General features: G+C 34.3%; 2 protein-coding genes across 5 annotated transcripts; one reads left to right on the forward strand and one right to left on the reverse strand.

Annotated features, from left to right (window-relative positions):
- Positions 1 to 3435: 3435 nt before the first annotated feature.
- Positions 3436 to 14989, forward strand: LOC126837095 (galactosylgalactosylxylosylprotein 3-beta-glucuronosyltransferase S-like). Of its 2 annotated transcripts, none has more exons than XM_050570889.1 (7): positions 3436 to 3674; positions 11213 to 11730; positions 11894 to 12191; positions 12301 to 12575; positions 12782 to 12988; positions 13311 to 13452; positions 14438 to 14989. In XM_050570889.1, the coding sequence occupies exons 2-7, from the start codon at positions 11464 to 11466 to the stop codon at positions 14482 to 14484; spliced, it is 1236 nt and encodes a 411-aa protein (XP_050426846.1). In that variant the 5' UTR covers positions 3436 to 3674; positions 11213 to 11463; the 3' UTR covers positions 14485 to 14989. The 2 variants fall into 2 exon arrangements, with proteins under 2 accessions (XP_050426846.1, XP_050426847.1); XM_050570890.1 differs by lacking the exon at positions 3436 to 3674 and adding an exon at positions 8785 to 9059.
- On the reverse strand, positions 14245 to 19741 carry LOC126837099 (cytosolic 5'-nucleotidase 3). Of its 3 annotated transcripts, none has more exons than XM_050570897.1 (8): positions 19608 to 19741; positions 16640 to 16759; positions 16473 to 16571; positions 16336 to 16405; positions 16037 to 16259; positions 15448 to 15706; positions 15249 to 15371; positions 14245 to 15187 (listed from the first exon to the last, which is right to left on the reverse strand). In XM_050570897.1, exons 2-8 carry the CDS (start codon positions 16655 to 16657, stop codon positions 15068 to 15070), a joined length of 912 nt encoding a protein of 303 aa, XP_050426854.1. In that variant the 5' UTR covers positions 16658 to 16759; positions 19608 to 19741; the 3' UTR covers positions 14245 to 15067. The 3 variants fall into 3 exon arrangements, with proteins under 3 accessions (XP_050426854.1, XP_050426852.1, XP_050426851.1); XM_050570895.1 differs by lacking the exon at positions 19608 to 19741 and adding an exon at positions 16823 to 17064; XM_050570894.1 differs by lacking the exon at positions 19608 to 19741 and adding an exon at positions 16876 to 17063.
- Positions 19742 to 26342: the final 6601 nt, after the last annotated feature.

A 26342-nucleotide genomic window follows, 5' to 3' on the forward strand; every position in this document is an offset into this window, starting at 1 on the left:
GCATCTTTACTACGCTATGTAGGAAACAGATTTTTGATTGTTAGCGTTTTTTTATGTAAGCAAATTTGGTTTTTACATTGAAAATGTGCAATTTATTTAATTACAAGAAACTGAAATTTTCAAATGAAAATCGGTTTCTTATATAGTATATTAGCCGAAGAACTCTAGATCTCTTTACAGAATTAAAATTGGACATCCTATGTAGTAGACATATAGTTGTCATCTTGTCTAAAATAAACCAAAATGGCTTTTACTCATAGAAAAAATTGTTTAAATTTAAAAAAATACCTTCAAGCGTACACAAATTGACAGGTAAACTAATTGTTACGGTCGAAATTTATTAAAACCTCTTTTAAGTCTAAAATATTGCCTATATAAAACTCCTTAAAAACAGATCACATGTAATCCTCTTAAATAATAACTTGCATAAAATAATTAACGATTTTTTACTTATACATACTACCAGCAAAATTATTTCTAATATTATATTTTATTAACATAAATAATATTGTAACCCCACTAAATGTTTCTATCTTAAATTTAACTTTCAGGCTTTAAATATTCCATACCAATTTGGAACTGTTTTGAACATTTTTAAAAATAAGTAACAACGACTTTGAACCGATTGAATTGTAATTTGTTTTATAAATAAATAATTGATATTTAATAATTTATGTAATTTACTTCGAATAAAATTAAAACAGGAACGGTTAGTTAAAAATTTTACATACAGGGTGATCAAAGTTTTACTCTAAGGACATTTTTTCTATAAAATGTGTATTTAATTATTTTACTAACTATTTTTTTTTATTACTGCCTTCAAAATTTTAGCTGTTGGACTTCTAGAGACTTTGGATAGTACAACAGTGGTGTAGAATAAAGCAACTTTGGCTAGGCGAGGTCAGCAATAAGTTTGAATGCCAGAAAAATATTTTTATCACAAGTTTAGCGGTTGAAAAATGCAAGTAACTAAAAATAAAAATTGTACATGAACATATTTTTTTATATCGAAGACAGCATCTAATAATTGTTGTCGGTGTTATATTCGCTCAAAGATAACCTTCGACTTCTAATAAAAATTTAGACCGTTACATAATATATTAAAACACGACTGGTCGTTCCAGTCAGTTTAGCTTGAAAATTAAACATATAGTTTAATACTGCTAAAATTACTATAGACATTCATTAGGCTAAATTATACTTGTTAAATTTCAAGCCAAACTGCTGAGAACGGCTACTGGTAAATAATAAAAAAAAACAATAAGTAGTTTTCAACATTAGCGAATGACTATAAAAATATAATTCCTATAATTAATGTAGGTATATTCTTACCAATTACAAAATATATTTATTTACCACGGTTCAAGATCAAATATACCGGAAGAAAAATTATTTAGTAGCAAACAAAATGTAGGCATAATTTATATAGTTAATTTACTTTTAAATTAATATTATTAGTATATTATTAGTAAACTATTAGTAACAGTTAATAACCGATTAGTATACTATTAGTATATTTGTATTTGGTTATTAATAATTAAAACTATTTTCGTTCCAAATATGTTTGGGCATTTAGACTTTATTCAATAGTATTTCTGTGTTTTTGATGGTCCAAGTAAATTGAGGCAATTTTTTTTCTTCAAAATATATTTGTATACTGAAAAAAATTGTATGCAGGGGTAGAGTGGGAACTGTGTGATAATCGCTTAACTAAATATACTGTCAGACATCCAGCTAATAGTCTGTAATGGGAGTAAGGTCAATGCGTTTAATCTATTGCAAAATAACTGCACACAACAATCCATCATCATATTATTATTATTGACTCCTCGACTACCTAACACGTATTTCCTGTAACGCAGATAGCATAATATATTAAACAATCGTTGACATAATATCATTATACCCTTCGCTATTAACATTGTGACCATATATGTTGGATGTCTAACTAATAACAATACAATAGATATCTAAAATCTATGAGTCGCAAAGACAAAGCCCTACCCAAGTAAGTGCAAAAGTATTTCGTCGAGACATTTATAAAATCACCTAATCATTTGAAGAAATCTTATCTATTTATTACAGCGGAAGACAAAGGATTCGTCAGACTTCAGAGGAGTGTATTAATACATGAGTAATGAAGTTCAGGCTTGATTCAGATGTGTCCCTTTATGATAAGCTACGAGGGCGTGAGTGTTACTCTCATTATAAAGACCTTCTACATGCATATTCCTAGTAGAGTAAACACCGACAACACGTTTGCCCTGATACTTTTGAAATGATTAATACAGATTAATTAAATTATTAGCATACAACGTGATGCAAACGCATTAACATAACAGTACATAATATGTATATGTACTCTCCCATTCAAACGCAAAGGGTCCCTTTTAAGGGAGAAAGGGTTTTGTTTTACATTGGCTTGGGTTATGTGTGATCAGGACTTTATTAGAGTCTGAATGTGTAATTTATGTAGGCAACGTTTGTCGTTGAATAACTTAACTGATTGTGTTAGCTCTCGAGTCTTTCACGTGACTCTGTATGCTTCTCTCCCGGTTCCATCTTGATTGCCCGGTCTAATTGTATCTTTCGTAGCCAGAATCCCTAACGCTGTTTACCCATTTTGGTTGTTGTCTTCAATTTCTCCATCCGGATTTCAGGCGCTTATCCGAGGAACTTTGACATCCTTCCCTGGGAAGTGGTTAGTAATGTCGCTTTATGCAGTATTAACCCTTTTAGCCAATAGGTGTGTGCTTTGTCGGTGTCAGGAAGAGCTCGTCAACTGACAATGCGACAAACTGCGCATTCAATTATCAGACACGAAATTCAAAAATTAGATTAGGTTTAGGTTAGATGGATGATGTTAGGTTACATAAGGATGGTAGGTAGGCACAAGAGGCCAAAGGCATGCATTTTGTGTCTCTAATCGGTACAACTCTTTTTCTTCTGGACCGATTTACTCGAGTAGGAATCCGAAACCGTATGCGATTGGTACACTGGTGGAAAAGGGCAATTACTGCAACTCCAAAACCAGGAAACCCCCAAGTACAACTTAACCAGTACAGTCTAAACTAGCAAAGTGTACAGCACTAATACCAGTGATCATGTTGGTTTGGACTGTGTCTGGTGGGTTTCTATTTTGTGGTAATTTGTCGGTGTCGTGGAACCGATTACCCGGGATAGACTTCGAACCAACGGTAGTACGACCTTGGTGTCGTCGTTAATTTCATTATCTCCCATGTTCGATCGCCGTGATAAACGTACGAAGTATATTTTGTTCACGTTTAACCGAAACGAGTCTCACGCTCTTCGCGCCCACGAGTGCGCCGACCAGCCAGGACGAGGACAAGAGGGGGATCACACGACTGGCAGAGAGAGAGATAGAGAGATGGTCCGGCCAAACAGGCAGGCAGGCAGGCACGGCGGTCAGGTTAGTCATCGCCTTCGCCGTCACGACGATGACGGCCACCGCCGGTTGCTGCTGGCTGGCTGGTGGTGGTTGATCGGGTCTTTCCGTATTGTTCAGTCGCCAGTGCCGGTGTAAACAATTAAAACAAAAAGAACACCCATCGAATAATCCAGCTGCCACGCGAATACCCCACCAGCGTTTCCGGTCTTAAGTGCTTCTCTGGCACGCAACCCGAGTGCAAATACACGAGGAATCCGACCAAGCCGTGAGTACCCTCATACTTATACTTAACTCGGTTCGATGATTTTTCAAGATGATAGTGTCGGATCCTGCGGATTTGATCGGCCGCTAAAGCCGAGGACTTTGGTTTGGAAAACCTTGATACTTGAGATCTGCTTTTGAGATGTCCGCAAATCTACAGACAGGTTTGTGCGCAGCACCCAAAAACCGGATTAAGATATTATACAATAAAATATACTGTACCCATCCGGCGGTACATTTTACATACCTAGGTAGATAGCTGATAGCCGTACAGACCTGTGGGACGATTGTAGTTGTTATTGCACAATTTTTTTTTTACCAGGTAATTATACCGCCATTAAAGCGTTGTGCAAACAGTGACTATTAGGTCGTCGACGACCCGTGGCTATGCCGATTATCCGAAATACTCCGGAGTCATGCAATTCAAGTAGAGAGGTATTATATTATGTACCTACTACTATAGGTATAGTTGTTACTTGTTGTATTGCGTTGTCAGAGACTTGGATATTATTGGCTATTTAAATTTAACGAAAAACAATCCCGAATCATCGTACGTCGTTAGTTTTACTACCTCTCTTACTCGAAGACGTCGAGCAGTGTGTCTTGGCTATATTATTTCTGTTCTATTGTCTCCTCCGTCGCTATTATTGTGCACGTCAATCTCTTGTATTATGTTACTACGCCTTACCATCGTACACAGTATACCTACGCCCGTGGCTATAGTGTTTTATTTCGGGTTGTTTGTTTTTTTTTAATTAACCTGCGGGCAGCCTGCGGTTTAGGTATGATCGCCAACCGAGTAATGATGATATGTGTGTACACAACATGATAATAATATACCTAATAATGTTGTACAGAGAGTGCGAGTGAGAGAGACGTGCGTCGGTCGACTAAAAAAACCGTGTGAAATCGTTTCTTAAAAAAAAAAAATTAAAAAAATACTAAAAAAAAACCGTCAGTCGTCCGAGCCCAATTATTATTATTATTATACTTATACCGACCGTCCGGTTCATAAATCTTGGCAATTCTAGCAGTCGGCCAAGTATGAAAAAAAAATGTGATCCACTCAACGAAGCGTCTTAACGAGGTAAACCGTTTTAATTAAATTAAACCCCCCTCCCCCCATCGACTTTAAAATAAAATAGTCGGTCAATACATAATAATATGAATTTCTTTAAAATACGTTACACTATAATATTATATCTAAATTGAACGATGCAGCTGTCTTTGGGTGTCTTCGCATAACACATTACAGGCCTTGTTGTTTTTTTAGACATTTCTCTGTCGCTTACTTTTAAAATATATTTTCAACATAGATACGAATTAGAGCAACCGGCCTGTGTATCGACCAATTATTATGTTTTTTATGTCTGCGTGGTTTTTTCTTTAAATTTAACGAGCAGTTTTTATTTTACTTTGTAGCGACGCAAGAGTTTAGAGATCATATACTTGAGTTGTTTTTTGAACATAAACCGGTTGAATGTTGTAGAACACAAATTTGATAATAACCCGTTTGAAAAAAGTGCAAATTGGTACAGAGATCAAGTTTGGGAACATACATTACACCCAAAACTCATTGCCCTCCTCTAACACATTTTACTCCATGCAAACTAGCCAATTATGGGTTCCGATACCATATATACCAAACAATAGTACCTACCTATTACAGAGACTATGCTGTAGCACACGCCTTAGATTTCAAGATTAGTTATGACTACAAGCAGTATACGCTATTGGGCTACTAGTAAACATATTTAATTTCTAAATATCACGCCTGAAAACTAACTTCATTTTTGCGCATGTAAAAAAAGAACTTTTGCATGCACAGAAGATCTTTTGGCATAGGCGCCGTGCTAGATTTGCAGGTGTTGTTTATTGATATTGAATATTGTATTAAGTATACAGACAACAGTAACAAGTATATCATTACTAAGACACGCTACGGTACATTGTATATTGTACCTAATTAATTTGTTTACTAGTATTTTTTTTTTCATGTCAATAGAAACAGTAATGTAGAAATTAATAAAAGAATATTCTCATGCGTGTCAAAGAGCATCAAAAAAAATTAGACACCCATTCATTAACGCCGCGCCGCTACTGTTTTTTAGTCTTTATGACTTTATATATTATTACAAACGGGCATGTCAAAAAAAGAAACTACCTATTCAGTCGCGTGCACGGAATTCTTTCAGGTGTGTAGTTTCATATGCACCGTTTAAAAAATCTACAAGTAAGAATATCGATTTTTTATATGGGAACATGTGTTTTTAATTCCATTAATATGTAGACAACATTTGTGTTGGAAAGATATTATATTTCGCCTTATGATTATCATGTCTTCGGTTTTCCTAATAATTCCAGTAGCCCATAAAATTCATGTTTACCAAGACACGGTGAAATGTTTTGAGATAATCATAGACAATTAGCAGACCTTATCGATCTAATCGTGGTCGATATTATTATTTAATGGGAAATTTTCAAAATGAGTGTCTTACATCAGATGGGTCACCCTGTATGTGTTGTACCGTATAGGCGATTACAGTTAAACATTATTTTAATACGTTTCATTTTTTTTTTTTTTTTTTGGCTCAAACGCCAAAATTCGTAATGGGTTTACAAAAAAAAAAAATTTACACCGTGTGGTTGTCACTGTGGGCGGTTGTACTTACACCTTTGCGCATGAATAATAATGATGATAATTATTTGCCGGCCTTGGTGGGCTTTTTGATGTATTTAAGTACCGACCGGGACCAGCACGGTCGTTTACCTACGATGACCGTATATTAAAATAGCTGTCAAACAGCCACGTAGCACGGTGGCCTAAAAAGAAAATTCAGCCAAATAGTTTTACCAAAAGATGATCGCGAGCGGTTATTTAAAAAAATTCTGTTTATTTACAATCTGTACAATACACAGTACAATAAGTGAATTTGAGTATAGAATAGTAAAATACACAAGAAAAAACATGAGAGAGGAAACCACTCATTAGTAGCACCTCTAAAGGGTATCAAGTAAAAAAAAAATTGTATTCTTATAAATTCGTCTAAATGACCGGTGGTTTGTTAACATCCAGTTAAAGGTCATAACCTCTATTTTCTTAAATATCGCCTATACCAAACTCCTTAAAACCAGACCGCATGCAATCCCCGTATAGGTATGTTATTATTTGATTAAATAGATTTTCTATTTAATGCGCATTGTGTTGTACGGGAAAATTTGCACTAAACCTCAACGTTTGGCCAAAATGTATAACAACAAGGTATGATATCAACACAGGAAAATGGGGAATCTACATATTTTGATATTTAATTGTTTTTTTTTCAAAATTACAAAAAAACTACCCCTTGAATTTTTTCAACGAAATCGAAATCCCTCCCCTTCCACCACATAACCGAGAGGGTTTTTTGACAAAACATCTGAAACGGATGTGAAATTTAAATTTAAAATAAAAGGTTTTAGTTTATGCAAGTTAAATTTACCTTTCAGACTACTCTGGACCACCTCCCTCCTACCTAGTCCTTCTACGCTGTGGGCTTTCTTCTAATAGGTAAAAAAAAATATCTCCTTTAGAACGAGCGTATACAGAGCGATGCAGTGACTACGAATGAAAAAAATTAATAATTCCTTACAAAAAATATAAATCTAAAAATGGTTTTTTTTTTCCAACTCATTTCGATTAAACGTAAAACGTCGACTCGAATCACCCTGTATGCGCTCGCCGTCCGACCAGGCGAACGTCTATTTTTATAATATTTTCGCCCGAACATCCGCCGCCCATCCGTTCGCACAGAGCTGGATATTATGGGCATTAGCCGTGACACGGACACGGGCGCAAACACACACACACACACGCAGACACATACACTCGCAGACGCACACACGCAGACACACGCCGATCTCTGTCCGGCCGGGACGACGTTCGCAGACGGTTGGACGAACAACAAAAACCAAAAAATAAAAAAATGGTCTCGCTTTATTCGCGTTGAGTACACGGCCGACGAGTACATAATATCATTATAGCTGTTCGGTCGTTTCAAATTTGAAAAACAAAAAAAAAATGGTTTCTTTTCCAAAAATCTTTTCTCATACTCGAGTGTACTTGTAATTTTCTTAACGGTTGTTCGTCATCAACGTTTGAGCCACGTGATTGTTGTTGTTGTACTTGTTGTAAAAAAAAAAAAAAAACGGTAAAGATTTTATTATTATATTTATATACATATTTTTTAATACTAAAGTAATATTATTTTAACTTGCAATACCATTGCAGCAGCAATTCAACAATGTCGACGAACGACGTTTTCCTTAAAGATAATAATATATTTTTAAAAATAACCGGTCGGATTCCATTGAAGAAAAAAAAAAGTAATTTAATCGAGTATTTACAACTCATTTTTTTTCAGTTTCGAAGAAATTAAATTTAAAATAAAAACCGTTTGAAACAATATTAAATTTCTCTATATTTTTTTAAAAATTATTTTTTCAACTGTGTATTACATCATATCAAGCACTATATTTAAACCTATTGGAAATTGTTCAAGAAAAATTATCTCAGTTTTTTTAATTCAAATGTTAACAATGCATTTTTATAATAAAACAAAAAATTCAAATTTAAAGCTAAGACAATTATTAGTGAGCATTTTTCCATATTCTAACATATTACAATAACTATTTACACTTTCTATAAATTTTGTGAAGTTAATATAAAACTATTTAAATTGTTTCAAACAATTATGGATGTAATATGCATTTTTTTCAATATTCTCTACATTAAATTTTTTTTTTTTCAATCGGCTTTACACCGAGCACTAATTTAAACATAATGGAAATTGTTCAAGATAAATTTATATCAGAAAGTCGGATATTATTAGAGTGGATTAGCAAATACGCATTTACGTTGATAAATAAAAATGAAAATTGAAAGCTAAAAAACAATTATTGGGTAATTAAGATAATCCTGTGATATAACAATAATCATAATAGCTATAACATGTTGTTGTCTGTATTTTGCTCTATATTTTGAGTTATTTTTCTAACCGTGTTTTACATAGAACATTTTAAACCTAATGGAAAAACAATTACAAATAAATATCAAAAGTAAATAACAAAAATTGGACTTAAGTCGGTTATTTCTACTTTTTTTTTCAATGACAATAATAGTTGATTCGTATTTTCTTCAATTAAATCAAACCTGGTTTTAACTTTACTACTGTGTTATTCAGAATTTATTACAATATATTATCGTCGGGAACCACCATTGTTTTGATAAAATGTTGAATTGAAAATAAGGCCAAGTTGAAGACAATGAGTTTAGAAAATGTATTTCAAGACTAAAAACAAGGCAATGTATTGCCATGAAAAATGAACAAAACAATGTATTACATTTTAGGTACCATAATCAGTTTTTTTTTTGTAAATAGACCACCATTGACTAAGTAAGTGTTATAGCATTTTTTCAACTTGACTTTTGTTATGTTTCAAATCGTTTTGGGAAAACCAAACGACAACGCCTGAGCGATTAATTAAAAACTAAAAAAAAAAAATGCACAATCAAGCTGATATTTAGCTTACCTACATTTTTGAGTAATTCAATTCTTTTAAGTTTAGACTTAGGCCTTGGTCTTAGCACCTCGAGGGCCTCTCGCTTGCTTATAAACAATTATTATTCACCTATGGCACAATGACGTTACATAATATTATATTACATTTTATACCTACGTTTATATTTTTCAGTGTTTACTGTTTTATCTATTAAAACGGATTTACCCATTATTTTTTTTTATTAATTAATGAGTCGTGATTCTTGCAAATACTGCCAACAACTTTGGCTAATCTATATACTTATTTATAACTATAAAATTCAACTGAAACGCGGGTCGTCCTAACCGAGTTAGTATAAATAAAAATTGTACGTTTTAAGGTTGAAAAAATAGCAAACGTGTTACCCATTCGTTTGATTGCCACAAACCGGAATCGTTAAAAATAAAATCTGGTTTCGGAGTAGCCAAGTCCAACGAACTTTAATCTAATTAAAAATTATATAATATTATAATTTATACGTATCACCGTAGTAAGGCTTTTCTCGATTTAATCTCGTCCAGTTGAAAAAAAAAACAATATTGTTTTATATTTTTAATAAAAATAAAAACAAAATGTTTTTTTTAATATAAATTTTTATACTTGGCCGGCTGTGATATGGGAAAACCACTAACATCTTCTGAATATAAAACATTTTAAAGCTAATAAAATTAATTAGTTCTTAAAAAACCATAAATAATAAAAAAATAATCATTGAAATCCCTTATCAAAAATATGAGTTCTTATCATGTTACATGTTTACCAACCAGACAATAATGTAGTAAATATTATAATAGATGGACAAACGTCGATTAGCCACCAAACCAAGTACACAAAATAATTTTTTTAAATTCACAATGGATCCTAAGACATTTCCAAATAAGACAAGCTATTCTGCGACGGTCAACTGCGGTTGATCTGTTTTAGAGTAGGCGGGCAGGTCTAACCTGATATGACAACGTTATGTATAGGTATATTGGTATACCTGAAAATACACAAACAATAGCTGTTTGGATGCAAATAAAAATAATAGTTAAAAATGTCTCGATGATTATTTAGAAAACGTTTTTTCGAATGAACTATGAGTTGATTTATGAATTATGAGTTTATTATATTTTATTTATCTATTTTTACCTATCATAAGGTCTAGGTCGACCTAGCTGTTGGTCGGATTTCACAGTATAATATTATTATATCATTATAATGTTATTGTGTATAAAATAAAAAAAATAAAAATAATAACAATTTAGATTACTGTTTGGAACGCATAACAAAATAATATAATGTACCTCTATTTGAATATGTAAAACAAGTTTCATTTTATTTTAAATATTGTTTTCCATATTATGGTATGAATGCGATTGTCTTATATTTGTATTTATGACTTTGAGAAAAGTGAGTTTTTGTAAATAAAAGTACTTTAAGGTAGACTGAGACAAGGGCACGGCGAGACAAATATATATCACCGCCCCACTGATTTTCATTGTTAAACTATTAACCATAATAGGTATATACATTAGGTTATATTTTAAATAGTTAATCCAAAATACCGAGATTAAGTTTGATAAAGCAAAAATAATTGTTTGTTATTTGTCTTATATTTAAACATTTTTTAAAAATGTTATTTAAAAAAGTCTTTATGTAATTTTTTATAATGGCTCAGTGTGTGTACACGGGATGGCCACAGTAAAGCGGTTTCACCTTTTTTCCTTCTAAAATGTTGTCATTTATAAAATCAAAGCTAAATATAAGGTAAATTTATTTATATTTAGATATTCATTAACATTCTGAATATATCCTTCTGTATATTAAATTTTAATACCATTCAAATTGAATGAATTATTTCTTCTTCTTCTTTATTTTCCCCTTAGCCCTTACACTCCCAACTACATGTCTATTAATTTGCGAATCACCCTGTATTGTGTTAATAATTGATTTAATTGACTTTTTAATCTATCGTTTCAGGTACAAAACTGTGGACAATTGGGCATAGGTGAAAAATAATATTGTCGTCACATAGTATCGTTGTACAAAGCGGTTTGACATGCAGCTTCCGTCGTCCAGCAGTACCGTCGACGGTAAGCCGCCGCACACGCCCAACACGGTGGTATTGTCGCCCGCGAATCTGCCGCCACTGCTGTGACATGACGCGGACAACACGCGAGCCGTCGGCAGCAGCGTGCGCTTGAGCGGCCGCCACGCGTAGTGTACGCGCAATGCCGTTGAAAAAGAAACGCAACAACATGGTGGTCGCGCTGCTCACCATGGCCGCCATGAGCACCGCCACCGCCGTGTTCTATTACAACAATTACCTGACGGCCGCCTGCTGCGCGGCCACCGCGTCCTCGTCGTCGGCGGCCAGCGCGGCCGGCGAGCACGACCGCCAGCGGGCCGCCAAGTACAGGTCGTTCGGGGCGTCCCGTCCGCAGCCGTCCCAACGTGACAAGGGCGATTACACCGTTTGCGAGGTGCACGGACCGCTGGTAAATACATTAATACATTTATACAAAATACTGATCACTGTCCGGTGATTTGCGTCACCAGGGAAGGGAGAGAAAAGCGTGATCCTCCGGGACTACCCAGATATTATGTCTTTCCTTGAGAAATAAAAACGTTATTTTTTTGACAGTCTTTCTTGCTTTACAGGATCCAGGCTACGACCGCGACCGTCAGTTAATGCTGACCGCTCGTAGCACCGACCAGACCAATTACACCGACGATTCGGTGCCGACAAACGCCTCAGCCAGAGCTGCGGTCGAGGGCACGAGCACCTCCCCGCCGGCTTTGATATACTTCATAACGCCCACTTACCCTCGCCGGGAACAAATAGCCGAACTCACCAGACTCGGTCAGACCCTGATGCTCGTGCCCCGAATCCACTGGATCGTGGCCGACGACCGACCCGACTGCAGCCAACAGCTGACGGCGTTGCTGCCCGACTTCGGTAAGTAGTACAGGGTGTCAAGTATTGGACCTACAGCGCTCTGGTAGGGAGGCATACAACTCTTGCGGCTGTCCTTTATCCCTGGCTAATACATTTTGTTTTCTCTCAGGTATACCTTACACGCACGTGGCCAGTCCAATGCCGGCCGTGTACAGGCGCAAAGCCGCGGCCTTGCCCCGAGGGGTGTCCAACCGCAGGGCCGCGCTGGACTGGATCCGGCACAACCACGACAGGGCCGACCCCAACGCGGTGGTTTACTTTGGCGACGACGACAACACCTTCCACTTGGATCTGTTCAAAGAGATCCGGACCACCAAGAAGATTTCCATGTTTCCCGTGGGCCTGGTCGGAGAGTACGGCGTCAGCTCACCAATAATAGACAAAGTATGACTTGGCTAGGTACCAGCATCATTCAGCAGCAGGCAAGTATCCTTTGCAGCAGTCAGCATTGGACCTTGCTTTTACAGTCAATTTCGATCTTAGAATTTCAGCAGTCACCTTTTATAAGCTTTTCTCGTCAACACTTGCCATTGCGCCCTGCCTTTGTAATTTTACTCTTTGTCTAGCCACCGTTTCAAAATTGTCCGCAGGGTAAGGTGGTTGGGTTCTTCGACAGTTGGCCGGCCAAGAGGAAGTTCCCCGTGGACATGGCCGGGTTCGCCGTCAACGTTCAACTGATCTTCCAACACCCTTATGCCACCATGCCTTATCAAGTTGGCTTCGAAGAGGATCGCTTCCTAATGGCGTTGGGCGTCCGGCTGGAAGACATCGAGCCCAAAGCGGAAAATTGCACCAAGGTAATCAGCAGGCTATAGTGTTCATGTTGTCGCCCCAGGTCAAAGTCAAATGGGAATTACAAACTACCAAATTACTGTTATTTAAACAATTTCCATAAGTAGAGGCGATTGTCGAGTATAAATATTAACCTATTTATAGTTAAGTAGCTTTGACTAGTTAGCTATATTTTATAATTACAATATTTTCCCACAACGGTAAAGTTGTACCGTTAAATCAAAATACACTGTTTGCTTAAGAGTATGGATTTGAAATCGTAGATCTCTCCTAAACGTGACGTTTTGGGGTGTACAAAAATTAAATGTTATACAATTCTGTTGGCAGATTTTGGTGTGGCATACACAAACGGCCAAAAAACCTAATCCGGTCGTTATGGTCAAATCAAAATCCACTCTACCTGGCTCGCTTGCAACACTTCTAGATCAAATATCGATCCTGGGCATAGGCAATGTCAGCGAAACTGCAGGTTTGACTTTACTTTAATACTAAACGCGATTGGCTCGATTTACTTTTAATTTTTACCAGAAAAAAACTATATTAAAAAAACAGTTAACAGAATAACAGTTCAGTTCAATAATAGTTATAAACGGTAATATTAAATCATAAATATAATATTGGCACCTGATTATGACAACATTAAGTTTTTTTTTAATATACAGATTTCGTTGTTGATGACATCTTATTTAATCCAGATTTGTATTACAGTCATTAATTAATTTTTTAAAAATAAATTTAAAAAACATGTACCACAATTACATTAAATATCAAATTTTAATAAAATCACTTAAACCCTTCAGATTTTCACCACTTCATGTGTGTGCAATATAGTTTTTTTTTTTTTGATTTCCAACCAGACCTGGCCATTGTTTAATAATAATTATTTAAATCAACCATCTATAAACAATTTGATTGTAAAATACATATAAATATATTAGGTAATGACAATAGAATAATAATTCCAATAGTTTGATATTATTTTGTTCTTTAACAATAATTTTAAAAAAAATGCAATAAAACACATTTTCAATTTTAAATAAGTATAAAAAATTTGATTCATTTAAAAATGTGTTTACTTACTTCATAAAATATGTGATAACGTTTTACTTTTTTGTAATCCAAACCACATTAAAAAACATTTTTAAACCGTTGTGTACTTATTCAATACTGATATATTTGGAACTTTAATTACAAATTAATTTTAAATACAATTTTAATCGAAGAGCTACTATTTGGAATTAAATTTCATAGCACAAAATCTTTATTTTTTTCTTTTACTGTAAATCCTTAATATTAAAACAAACTTAGTCGCAGTTGATTTATCGGTACAATAAATGACTAAAAATACTTTGATAAAAGCTACTAAAATAATTTGACTAGATTTTATTCTATAATATTATTGAGTACAACCATTTCCATGTTAATCGAATTGAGTTTTCGATATTTTTTTGCAGGTATCAAAAGTTATATGACGAAAAATGGCAATATTTATCGACTGTAAGCGTCTAGAATTTGTCGCCATCGTGATAAAAATTAAATTTGCGTACACGTTGTCGTTTATAATATTGACGATGAGTTTAAAATACATTCGACTAATTGTTATAGCACGTACACCGTTTTCCTGGTCGTACATGGTTTTCTCTTTTTAAATGTAATTTTAATTGTTTTTGTTTGTCAATATTGTTGTTATTGTTGTAATAATTTTTTAGCAATAGTTTAGCGTAAGTCTGCGTGTGTGTATGTAATATTGTGTTAATTCAATAGCGTAATATTCTAGTTGACGCGATGGATTTTCGTTATTGAAACTGTACTTGAGAAAAATAAAAAGATAAAAATAAAACAATTTAACTTTTTGCTCAACAAATTGATCGCCGTCGTCTTCGTCGACACAATTTACAAGAATGTACTCGTTACAAACGCTAGTCAAAATTATTATACTAAGTTAATAACTGAAGTTTATTATGTAACGAAAAAAAAAAAACAGCACCGAATCGATAAATACAATATTACGCTTAGGTGTTAAAGTAAAAACAATTTTAAATAAAAAAAATACCACACGACACGTACACGGCTGAACCGCTGCATTATCTGTTGTTGATGATTTCTTCCAATAAGTAGTCGAACGCACCCATGGTTTGATCTTGGACCAAGACTATGTCGAACGCACGCTCGTATTGTAACAAATACGGGTCGTCTTTGGTTTCCTGCACAAAATAAAAACGATTATATATGGTAAGCGGCCAAAATCCACAATCTACGGCTTACCACATCGCTGTTGAGAAAACCAATACGCAACACAGTGTCGTAAGCAATGCCGCCGTCCATGTTTGCGTCTCCCAGCGAGTCACCCATGAGAATCACGTTGAGTCGACCGCTCAGTTTGGTGTCCTGCAACATGACGGGCGTTATAAATAAGTTACTACCGTCAGTGGACGTCAGTGGTTGTCATGGCGGCTTTGCGTACATTGCTGTGGCTTTCTAAGTAGGCGTGTTCGTTTTTGTTGAAAACGTGAATGAGTTTGGACCCTTTGAATCCTTTTATAACAGTGGAACCGTCGTCCGCGTCGGCAATATCGAGAAAATTTGATACGACAGACACGTTGGCGGTCAGCAGGTTTTCATGGATCAAAGTCAATTCTACCACGTCGCCGATGCCGGCTGACAAAACAATCACGGGCACATTGTGTTTGTACAATTTTTGAAAAACTTCAGCGCTTCCTTCTCTATAAAAGAAAAAAACAAATGCTTTTTATCGTTGGCTAGTTTTCAGATGTCATTTCAACGTACATATTATATTATGTGCATTGTGTTATTGCAAATCACTCTAAATATTGATTGTCTAATTATTATAGTTGAACATAAACTTGTTTTATTAACTAATTAAAAGAGAGAAAATTTGTTTGCACACTATAAAATAATATTAACATTATAATATGGTAACCATATTTAATGAATACTCTAATTGTGATGTTCATATTAAAATTAAAATAATTGTTTACTTAAATACATTAATATCTAATAACCAAAAAAAATAGTAGATTTTTAATTAGTACCTAAGTTTGACATCTGCTTGTTTGACTGCCAGCTCGATGTCTTCATAGCGAAAACGCATATTTTTTAATAGTCGCTCACTTTGTCGCCACCAATCTTCGATGTAAGGTAATTTCTCGGCTACCGTCATGTTAGGATCGTCTTCAATAGGAAGGAACTTATTGTACAACTCGCGAGCCTTCTGTTTGTAATCTTCCGTCAGGCTGCTACAAGATTCGAATACGCCTAATGAAATTGATAACAAACAACACGGTCAATGTGGGCACGTTAATTTATGGGCTTCCGAAATATTTGCACTTACAAAAGCTGCTCTTTGTCGGCTCATTGTTGTGTACCGACGTTGATATTGTCCGATCAAAATCCGATATTATCTGATCGAAAAAAAAAGATAACATTTAACACCAATTGTTACTTTTCGCAAGAGGCAACTCGACTTACTTGTAATTTTTCAACACCGCCTTCGACCAGTTGACAGATTTTGGTGTCGACGACTTGTTCGTCTCTTATGTAAACCGCTGCGCCGAAACGCCGTTTGATCTGAACATGGAAAAAGGAAAACGAGTGAGATGAAATAAAAAGCGTGTATTGAGGCAATGAGACGTTACCTCTTCGATGAATTTCATTTCGAAACGATGCGTTTTCGGCTGTGCCAAAATCTTGTTCGATGGCTAAGACTGATTTGAGTGCAACCGGGTCGTCTCAATCGAGCAGTACAAACCGTAAAGCTGAAAAATGTCCAATGAATGAATTTGTTTGTAATGATGTTAATGAATTCAATTTTATATTACGACGCGAGTATAACGATGATGATGATAATAATAATTATTATTATTAGTCGAACCGTTCGTTTAATGGTCGTCCATCGGCTGGCACATTAGTCTCGTAACTAATTATTGTTATGTCTATTGAAATAATAATAATAACTTTAATTACAGTGTTTATTCGCGGGACACGAATGCAAATTACAAATTACAATATTGAAAAATTATTAAACAAGGCGTTTTAATGATGACACCCACGTTATCAGTTATCATATCAATAATTATTATCATCGGATTTCGGACCGCTTAACGACATTGCCTGACGTTCGGCCAACAACAGTAATAATAATAATAAATAATTGTATTACAATAATACGATTTAATGACGATGAATCGGATGCTGCTGTTGTTATTTTATTGAATTTTTCATATAATATTATGGTCGTTGATCGTTTGAGGAAAAGTCCTTATCAAATTTTCTACACACTACCCGACCCGGTCGACAATCATACTGATAACAGCAAGAAAGTATTATACAAAAGTAAGTAGTACTAGCAAGTAGTGGTAAGTAAGCAAGTAAAGGCAGTCCAGTGTTCTGTGTTCACAGATAAAAATACAAATATCGATAAAAGCATTGAATATAATGACAATTATGTGTTCTAAAATAAATGTTTAGTACTAGGGTCGATGCGATTAGGGTTGTTCGTCTGTACTACAAAAAAATAAATTGCCAATTTTTTTTTTTCAATCCTTAGATTGATTTAATGACTTTGATGGACCTCCACTCGTCCCTATCAATCACGGCTACTTATGGTTCATTGTAGGTGGTTTTTCCTATGTCTTCTATGATCTGTTTGAAAAATTGAGTTCTTGGTCTATCTCTTCCAGCTTTTACCTCAATCTTTCCTTCAACTATTGTCGTTATCCATTCATTGTTTCATATGTCCCATTCTGTTTCCCTTCCTTTCTCTGATTGTTTTCCGTTCGTTCATTCTTATGTAAACTTCTTCTTTTTTACTCCTTCTGTCCAAGGAATTTCCAGTGTTCTTTTCCAGCACTATGTTTCAAATGCTTAGATCGTTTTTCTTTCTACTTTGAATATCTTCCATGTTTCTGCCCCATAGAGGGCATACCATACTATACAAAACACTCCATATGAACATAATAATGAAAATATTTTCATAACCTGTTGACTGTTGATTCACTCACACCTAGTAACCTAGAAATTAACTACGCTCACAAAGTGTAATTTTCCCTATTTTTTGGGTTTTCCTTAATAAAAAAAAGTTTGAGAAGTTTTCGAGAAAATTGTATATTTTGTAGTTCTGTTCTAGGCCTACCTTCGGTCTAATTTTCACACTTAAATCTTTAAAACTTTACTTGAAAAAGTGAAATAAAGAAAACATTTCTATCCCTTCTAAGGAGACGCAGTCCATTTCTTTATAATACGTTTAAAACTTTTGTGATGTTTGTTTTTTAGGGCGGATAAGTCTAAGCTTGCTACTCTTTTGGAAAATTTAAATAGGTAAAACATTGAAAATTGTGTTGGTATAATTTGTAAGGGGACAAAACATACTAATATACTATATACTATTATTTAACTTTTTTTTTGTAACTATATTACCATGTTGGAGAACGACAATTGAAAATCAGTAACCTAACAAAAATTTTAATGAAATATAAAACCAATTTTTTTTTTTAGTCGCAAATAATTTGTATTGATTTACAACTAATATCACGATTGACAATTGAAAAAAAAAACAAAAAAATGCCAGTGTCACTTTTGTACATAAAAGTCATTTTGACTAATTTTGCACACACACATAATAATATGTGTAATAAGGTGGCTAGTGAGTCATAAAATGAGTCCAAAAATAATAGTTAAAAAACGCAAAAAATAATTTCAATAAATTTCTGCCAAGAACCTTACTAGTTGAAATATGTTCATAAAAAATCAAATTGTGTACAGTTTGGTTAAAAAAACGCCAATGTCAAGTTTTGTCAAAAATATGAAAATCAAAGCATACTAAAAAATTGAATTGTTGTTATAAAATTGCACTATTGCGATCAATAACAAGGATGAAGTTTCAATAAACATATTTTCAATATTTTTACACAAGTATTATATTATTTCCAAAAGTACACACAAGCACATTAATTGCATACAAGTATATTTGAATATGTTTACATTTTCTATCGCACAATTAATAAGATATATATATATATATATATTATATATATATATATATATATATATATTCTTATTAATCATTTTTACAATAAGTTAGATAGGTAAATAATTCACATTTTTGTATTTAATAGTTAAGTTGAAGGATTCATCCGCAATGAGGGACTTCAGAATTTGTATTTTTAAACTGTTCAATTCAGTTCTTAACACAATAAAAATCAAAATGTATATTTTAGACGACAAATGACAATACTAATATTTTGTCGACACAAATTTATAAAAAAAATTAGTAAACAACTATTTTTTTTTATCATACAATTTTGTAAAAAAAAACACACATTCTGGTCAGGTTAAAAATTTGGAAAGCATAATTATTAATTTTGGTTTACAATAGATGTTTTCGGAAATTTCAATACAAATAATAATATGAATTATAACATAATATTACATATGTAAGTAAATTAAAAACTTACATTTTAGAATTTCTTTTTTATAAAACCGTTGATGCATTTTTTTTTTTTAAATTAGAACATTATATTACCTTGTTATTGGACATTTTTAAAGCGTATTTATGAAGAAAAAAAATACATCAACTAGACATGTACATGAAAAAATAGAGCTTACCTTCTGTTTTCTAATCCATTTTATTTTAAAATTAAAAAAAAATACTAATCCTTTTTTTATACAGTTTTAAATGTAGGTACCGTTTAAGTGAACACCGCGTTATGATGGCGTTGACTATTCCAGATTTCAAATAACTTGGGTACAGTAAAACATTGAATACACAGATAGCAGTTTATAATTACATTTCAATACACTAAAAGTAATAATAAAAATAGATAAACGAAAATTGGAAATTCGACTTTTGTCCCATTTATAATCGGTTTAAAGATTATTGCACTGTTCAGCGACAGACGAACAATGTCCGTCTGTTTGTTGTACCGATTTCATCTTACTCGCTCATATTTTGTACTTTGACAATTTAGATTAATTTTAAATAATTGTTGTTACATATAATTATCATATAATTTTTATTCATTTCAATTTCATATAATAAAAATGGGCCGTTTAAACAATGTGATTATCAAATTTAAAATTATTGTAAGTAATATATAGTGTTATAATTATATAATTTTATTATGATACGTAAAACAATATTTTAATAACAGATTATTTTTGATCGATTAAACATGTCAAACAAATATTATATCATATATTTATTTTTATTTTTTAATCCACATTTTTATAGGTATTTAACTGTCCACGCATATACAGCATTTCACTAGATGTATTTAAAAAATACATCAAATTGCTATATGGGATTTGAATACAAATTTAAATTATAAGTAGGTACTAAGTGGGTGTATTTTTTTTTTTGTCTATTATAACATAATATTATAGTTGTTGTTGTATTCGATCCGTATACAGCATAATAATGTACCGTAAATTAAGTATAGTATATTTTAGTAATAATATAATGTTATAATATATTATATTTAATATCCGAACACAGGCTACAATGTAGTACACTTAATCTACGATTAGGTACACAAAATGGGATGACCTCTACAAATATTATTAGTCAACAATCTATTTAGGTACGGTAGAACGGCTATTAAACAATTATAAACTTAAGTTAATTTTGCTAATAACAATTAAAAATGTATATATTTTTTAAATGCCATAACGTACCAAATGAACATTGCTAGGTACTAACAAATTTGAAACACAACACAAGTATTTTTATATTTATAGTTTTTGTTATCAAATTTATATAATATATTATACATAGATAAATTGAGTTAATATATTATATGCATCTCGTTAAATTGTGGTTAAAACATTTGTGTTTTGTTTTTTTAAATACATTTCTAGTTACAATTAGTTTTTATGTCGTTTTATATTTAATTTACTGCAAAAATAAAAAATAAATCATAATGGTTTTATTATAAGAAATGCATAAAATAACAAATTTAAAAAATCCAAAATCCGGTTAACAAAAAAATGTGGGATTTTGGATTTAGGATTTTAAAATTACAGATTTTTCCATAGTTGGCTATGGATCCATCCAAAATGGCTCGGTGGATAAAAATTGATTTTATATTTTCATAATGCTGTGCATGGTACCAATCCTTTTTCTGTAGAACAAACGATTGGTTTTGTTATTTTTAAAATACCTATTACTAACACTTGAGCATACTTACTCGACACTTGTCCGGTGACGGTATTTGACTGATTTACAATGGTTACAAACAAATGTTTCGGTATACAGGCGAACCGTTTTCAAAACACTGAAAAAACGTTAAATTAAAAATTGTATTATTAAAAAAAATATAATTTATATTCTATTATACACGAGCAGAGTTGACCATGAGTTACTCGTTACTGGAATACTGTTTTATTTAAACGAATTCAAGAACTATAAATAATATTAACCATTATTCCGCAATTGTTGTTTGTGATAAAAATATTAACTATTAGGCCAATGCCATGGTTCTTTGATTTTTTTTATCATAAATAAAGTAGCTATTTACCCATGATTAACTAGTAAGTACCCGTTATTAATTTTCCCAATTTTTAATGTTTTATTATTATTATTATTTTACATTCGATGCGTAACTGAGATGGTATTGTTTTGACTGTTAGGTGTTTTTATTATTAAACTGAACCGATTTTTATGCGTAGCAGCTCTATAGATCAGAAATCGTACATGTAAGGTACTTTGTTGGGGCAACAATTAAAATATTTCACCCCTTCCTCTTTAAAATCCAAAAAAACGTCCAAACAATTTACTTACTGTACTTTACTTGTATTTATTGTTTCTATTTTGTATAACAATTTATTTTAAAATCATATGACGAATTGTCAATTAACTAAAGTAGCCATCTTTTTTTTAATTCCTCCCTCCACCTCTCTTTCTATTGCCACCATTATCATAATACGTTGTACCTATAACCCATGTTATGGCGTGAACTTACCAATTTAAACAGTACAGGCGGCGTTGGTTTTGGTAAAGAAATGGTTACCGATCGGTTAAAACCAGCATTGACCTTTATTGACGGTTGGTCACAACTCACATTGGTTACCGACTGGTTAGAACCACAAATGGTGCTGGTTACCGATTGGTTAAAACCACTGTTAAAATGCAATGTTTCCGTCTGTGTGTGGCAATTTGTCTCTGATTTTCCGCGCACTTGAATTGCATTGTTTTTTACTTCAATTTGTTGGTTCACATTTGTGCGTGTGGCAACTTGAATGTTCGAATTATTCACATAACACGTTCCCAATTCGGGAATGAAAACCGGAGTGACTGATGTCGCGTGCTCAGAACTGTTAAAACTCTCATTGGCGATGGTTACCGATTGGTTGATACCACATTTGGTGCTGGTTACTTGTTGGTTAAAACCAAAGTTAGTATGATTTACGGTTGTGGGTGTGGTAACTGGAAGGTCTAAATTATTCACATAACACGTTTCCAATTCTGGAACGAAAACCGGAGTGACTAATGTTGCGGGCTCAGATCTGTTGAAATTCCCATTGACAATAGTTACCGATTGGTTAGCACCATAATTGGTGGTGGTCATTTGTTGGTTGAAACCACTATTGATGTTAATTACCGGTTGTTTTGTAATATGATTAAATGTGTGCGTTTGTTGGTTTGAATTTGTCTCTTGTTTTCTGCGCACTTCAATTTTATTGGGTTCGACTCCAATTGGTTGGATCATAGTTGTGGCTGTGGCAGCTTGAATGTCCGAATTTTTCACTAAACACGTTTCCAATTCTGGAACGAAAACCGGAGTGACTAATGTTGCGGGCTCAGATCTGTTGAAATTCCCATTGACAATAGTTACCGATTGGTTAGCACCATAATTAGTGGTGGTCATTCGTTGGTTGAAACCACTATTGATGTTAATTACCGGTTGTTTTGTAATATGATTAAATGTGTGCGTTTGTTGGTTTGAATTTGTCTCTTGTTTTCTGCGCACTTCAATTTTATTGGGTTCGACTCCAATTGGTTGGATCATAGTTGTGGCTGTGGCAGCTTGAATGTCCGAATTTTTCACTAAACACGTTCCCAATTCTGGAATGAAAACCGGAGTGACTAATGTTGCGGGCTCAGATCTGTTGAAATTCCCATTGACAATAGTTACCGATTGGTTAGCACCATAATTGGTGGTGGTCATTTGTTGGTTGAAACCACTATTGATGTTAATTACCGGTTGTTTTGTAATATGATTAAATGTGTGCGTTTGTTGGTTTGAATTTGTCTCTTGTTTTCTGCGCACTTCAATTTTATTGGGTTCGACTCCAATTGGTTGGATCATAGTTGTGGCTGTGGCAGCTTGAATGTCCGAATTTTTCACTAAACACGTTCCCAATTCTGGAATGAAAACCGGAGTGACTAATGTCGCGTGCTCAGATCTGTTGAAATTCCCATTGACAATAGTTACCGATTGGTTAGCACCATAATTGGTGGTGGTCATTTGTTGGTTGAAACCACTATTGATGTTAATTACCGGTTGTTTTGTAATATGATTAAATGTGTGCGTTTGTTGGTTTGAATTTGTCTCTTGTTTTCTGGGCACTTGAATTTTATTGGGTTCGATTCCAATTGGTTGGATCATAGTTGTGGCTGTGGCAGCTTGAATGTCCGAATTTTTCACAAAACACGTTCCCAATTCTGGAATGAAAACCGGAGTGACTAATGTCGCGTGCTCAGAACTGTTAAAACTCCCATTGGCGATGGTTATCGATTGATTGATACCACATTTGGTGCTGGTTACTTGTTGGTTGAAACCAAAGTTAGTATGATTTACGGTTGTGGGTGTGGTAACTGGAAGGTCTGAATTATTCACATAACACGTTCCCAATTCTGGAACAAAAACCGGAGTGACTAATGTCGGGGGCTCAGAATTGTTGAAATTCCCATTGACAATAGTTACCGATTGGTTAGCACCACAACTGGTGCTGGTCACTTGTTGGTTGAAACCACTATTGATGTTCAAAACCGGTCGTTTTCTATTACGGTTAGTGGTTGTTTGTGTCTGTTGGTTTGAATTTGACTCTTGTTTTCTGCGCACTTGAATTTTCCTGGGTTTGACTCCAATTTGATGATTTACAGTTTTGGGTGTGGCAACTTGAATGTCCGAATTATTCACTTGACACGTTCCCAATTCTGGAACGAAAACCGGATCGACTAATGTTGTGGGCTCAGAATTGTTAAAATTCCCATTGACAATAGTTACCGATTGGTTAGCACCATAATTGGTGGTGGTCATTTGTTGGTTGAAACCACTATTGATGTTAATTACCGGTTGTTTTCTATTACGGTTAGTGGTTGTTTGTGTCTGTTGGTTTGAATTTGACTCTCGTTTTCTGCGCACTTGAATTTTGCTGGGTTTGACTCCAATTTGATGATTTATAGTTGTGGGTGTGGCAACTTGAATGTCCGAATTATTCACTTGACACGTTCCCAATTCTGGAACGAAAACCGGAGTGACTAATGTTGTGGGCTCAGAATTGTTGAAATCCTCATTGACAATAGTTACTGATTGGTTAGCACCACAATTGGTGCTTGCCACCTGTTGGTTGAAATCACTATTGATGTTCAAAACCGGCTTTTTTTTAATACGTTTGGTTGTGTGCGTTTTTTCGTTTGACTTTGTCTCTCGTTTTCTACGCACTTGAATTTTATTCTTTTTGACTCTAGTTTGTCGGGTCACGGGTTTGCTGTTAATCCCATCGGTGCTGGTTACCGATTGGTTGATACCGCTATTGGTTTTTTTTACCGCTCGTTTTTTATTACAATTCGATATTTCCGCTTGTTCGTTTGAATTTGTCTCTCGTTTTTTGCGAATTTTACGAGGTTTTACTCCAATTGGTTGGACCACGGTTTTGCTTTTGGCAGCTTGAATGTCCGAATTATTCACAAAACACGTTCCCAATTCTGGAATCAAAACTGGAGTGACTGATGTCGCGTGCTCAGAACTGTTAAAACTCTCATTGGCGATGGTTACCGATTGGTTGATACCACAATTGGCGCTGGTTACTTGTTGGTTGAAACCACTATTCATGTTTAACACCGGTGGTTTTCTATTATTTACGCTACGTGTAGGAGTTGTTGTTTGCGTCTGTTTGTTTGAATTCGACTCTCGTTTTCTGCGCACTTGAATTTTATTGGGTTTGACTCCAATTGGTTGGATCATGGTTTTGGCTGTGGCAACTTGAATGGTCGAATTATTCGCATGACACGTTTCCGATGCTGGAACGATAACCGGAGTGACCAATGTCGTGGGCTCAGGATTGTAGTTATACGCGTTCGTTAGAGTTGTTTGTGATGATGTCGCAGGACAGTAGTTCACAAGAGCACACGGTTGACTACTACTTTCATTTGGCATTGGCACTAATCTGAAACAGTGAAAAAGTGACTTTCCATTACTAAAGAAAACAAATAAAAGAATTATTACGCATACACTTGGTGAACTCTTAATCTCACTAGGAATCAATTTGTTTCATTACACACATTCGTTTTCCCTCCTGCCTACAACAGTTTTAATATTTTTACTAATTTTTAGAGTCTCTTTTATTTTCAACGACGATTAAGCCATTTGACTGTTATTTTTTCCCTCCATTGTTCTAATAGGACTCCTAATACTAATAATAAAAAATCTTACTTGTAAGTTTCGTTACTTTCGTCCATTGTGTCAGTGTAATGAAGTACACTGTCGGAAGGTTGTGTGTCGGGCGGTGCTTTCTCTTGAACAGGCTCGACCAGTGTAGAGCTTATGCGAAAATTGCTCAATCCAAGTTTGAAATATTCCCTCAGTAGATTAGTGCCCATGTCACTCATGACTGTTTTAATGGAGTTTTGAAAACATCTAGTTTCCACAGTGGATACGAAGAACAGTCTCAAATGGTCCGAGACACTACATCGATTGTGGCCTTCTTGGATGGTGGTCGCTAGTTCGGAAACGTCTTGTCTCAATGACTTCGACAACAACATGGCAAATATTTGTTGGTACATTTGTTGACTGCAATTTAACAGGGCGTTCAATAACAACAGCACTAGGTCCTGGAAGAGCATGGCTTTATCTTCGAATTTCGGTTTATCGAGCGCCCGCATTACAATCAGGATCGACAACATGAACATCCTGAAGGTGTACACAAAGTCTTTGGCTCCAACCACCGACAGCACTTCGAAGATATGACTCCTGAGCTCACCCTCTAGTATTTGTCTGTGCTTGTCGTGTATCTTGGAGGCGTCATTTAGCAATTTTACTTTTGTCTGTTCTGCGAATATGGCCTCATACAAATTGGCCGATCGGGATTCGAGGACATTTTTCGACAAGCAGATCATGT

This window comes from Adelges cooleyi, unplaced genomic scaffold (genome assembly GCF_023614345.1).
Source record: "Adelges cooleyi isolate 19-005CV unplaced genomic scaffold, UGA_ACOO_1.1 ACOO_flye_CR_arks_rails_tigmint_CR_PRNA_247, whole genome shotgun sequence".
NCBI classification, from domain to species: domain Eukaryota; kingdom Metazoa; phylum Arthropoda; class Insecta; order Hemiptera; family Adelgidae; genus Adelges; species Adelges cooleyi.

What these genes read in the sequence shown, in the direction of transcription:
- LOC126837095 (XM_050570889.1), top strand. Translation starts at nt 11,464, where the DNA reads ATGCCGTTGAAAAAGAAACGCAACAACATGGTGGTCGCGCTGCTCACC. An exon ending in AAGCGGAAAATTGCACCAAG is followed by an intron (nt 12,989 to 13,310) that starts GTAATCAGCAGG and finishes TTCTGTTGGCAG; the next exon opens with ATTTTGGTGTGGCATACACA. An exon ending in CAATGTCAGCGAAACTGCAG is followed by an intron (nt 13,453 to 14,437) that starts GTTTGACTTTAC and finishes ATTTTTTTGCAG; the next exon opens with GTATCAAAAGTTATATGACG.
- LOC126837099 (XM_050570897.1), bottom strand. An exon ending in GCGGTGTTGAAAAATTACAA is followed by an intron (nt 16,406 to 16,472) that starts GTAAGTCGAGTT and finishes TTTTTCGATCAG; the next exon opens with ATAATATCGGATTTTGATCG. An exon ending in GCCGACAAAGAGCAGCTTTT is followed by an intron (nt 16,260 to 16,335) that starts GTAAGTGCAAAT and finishes CAATTTCATTAG; the next exon opens with GCGTATTCGAATCTTGTAGC.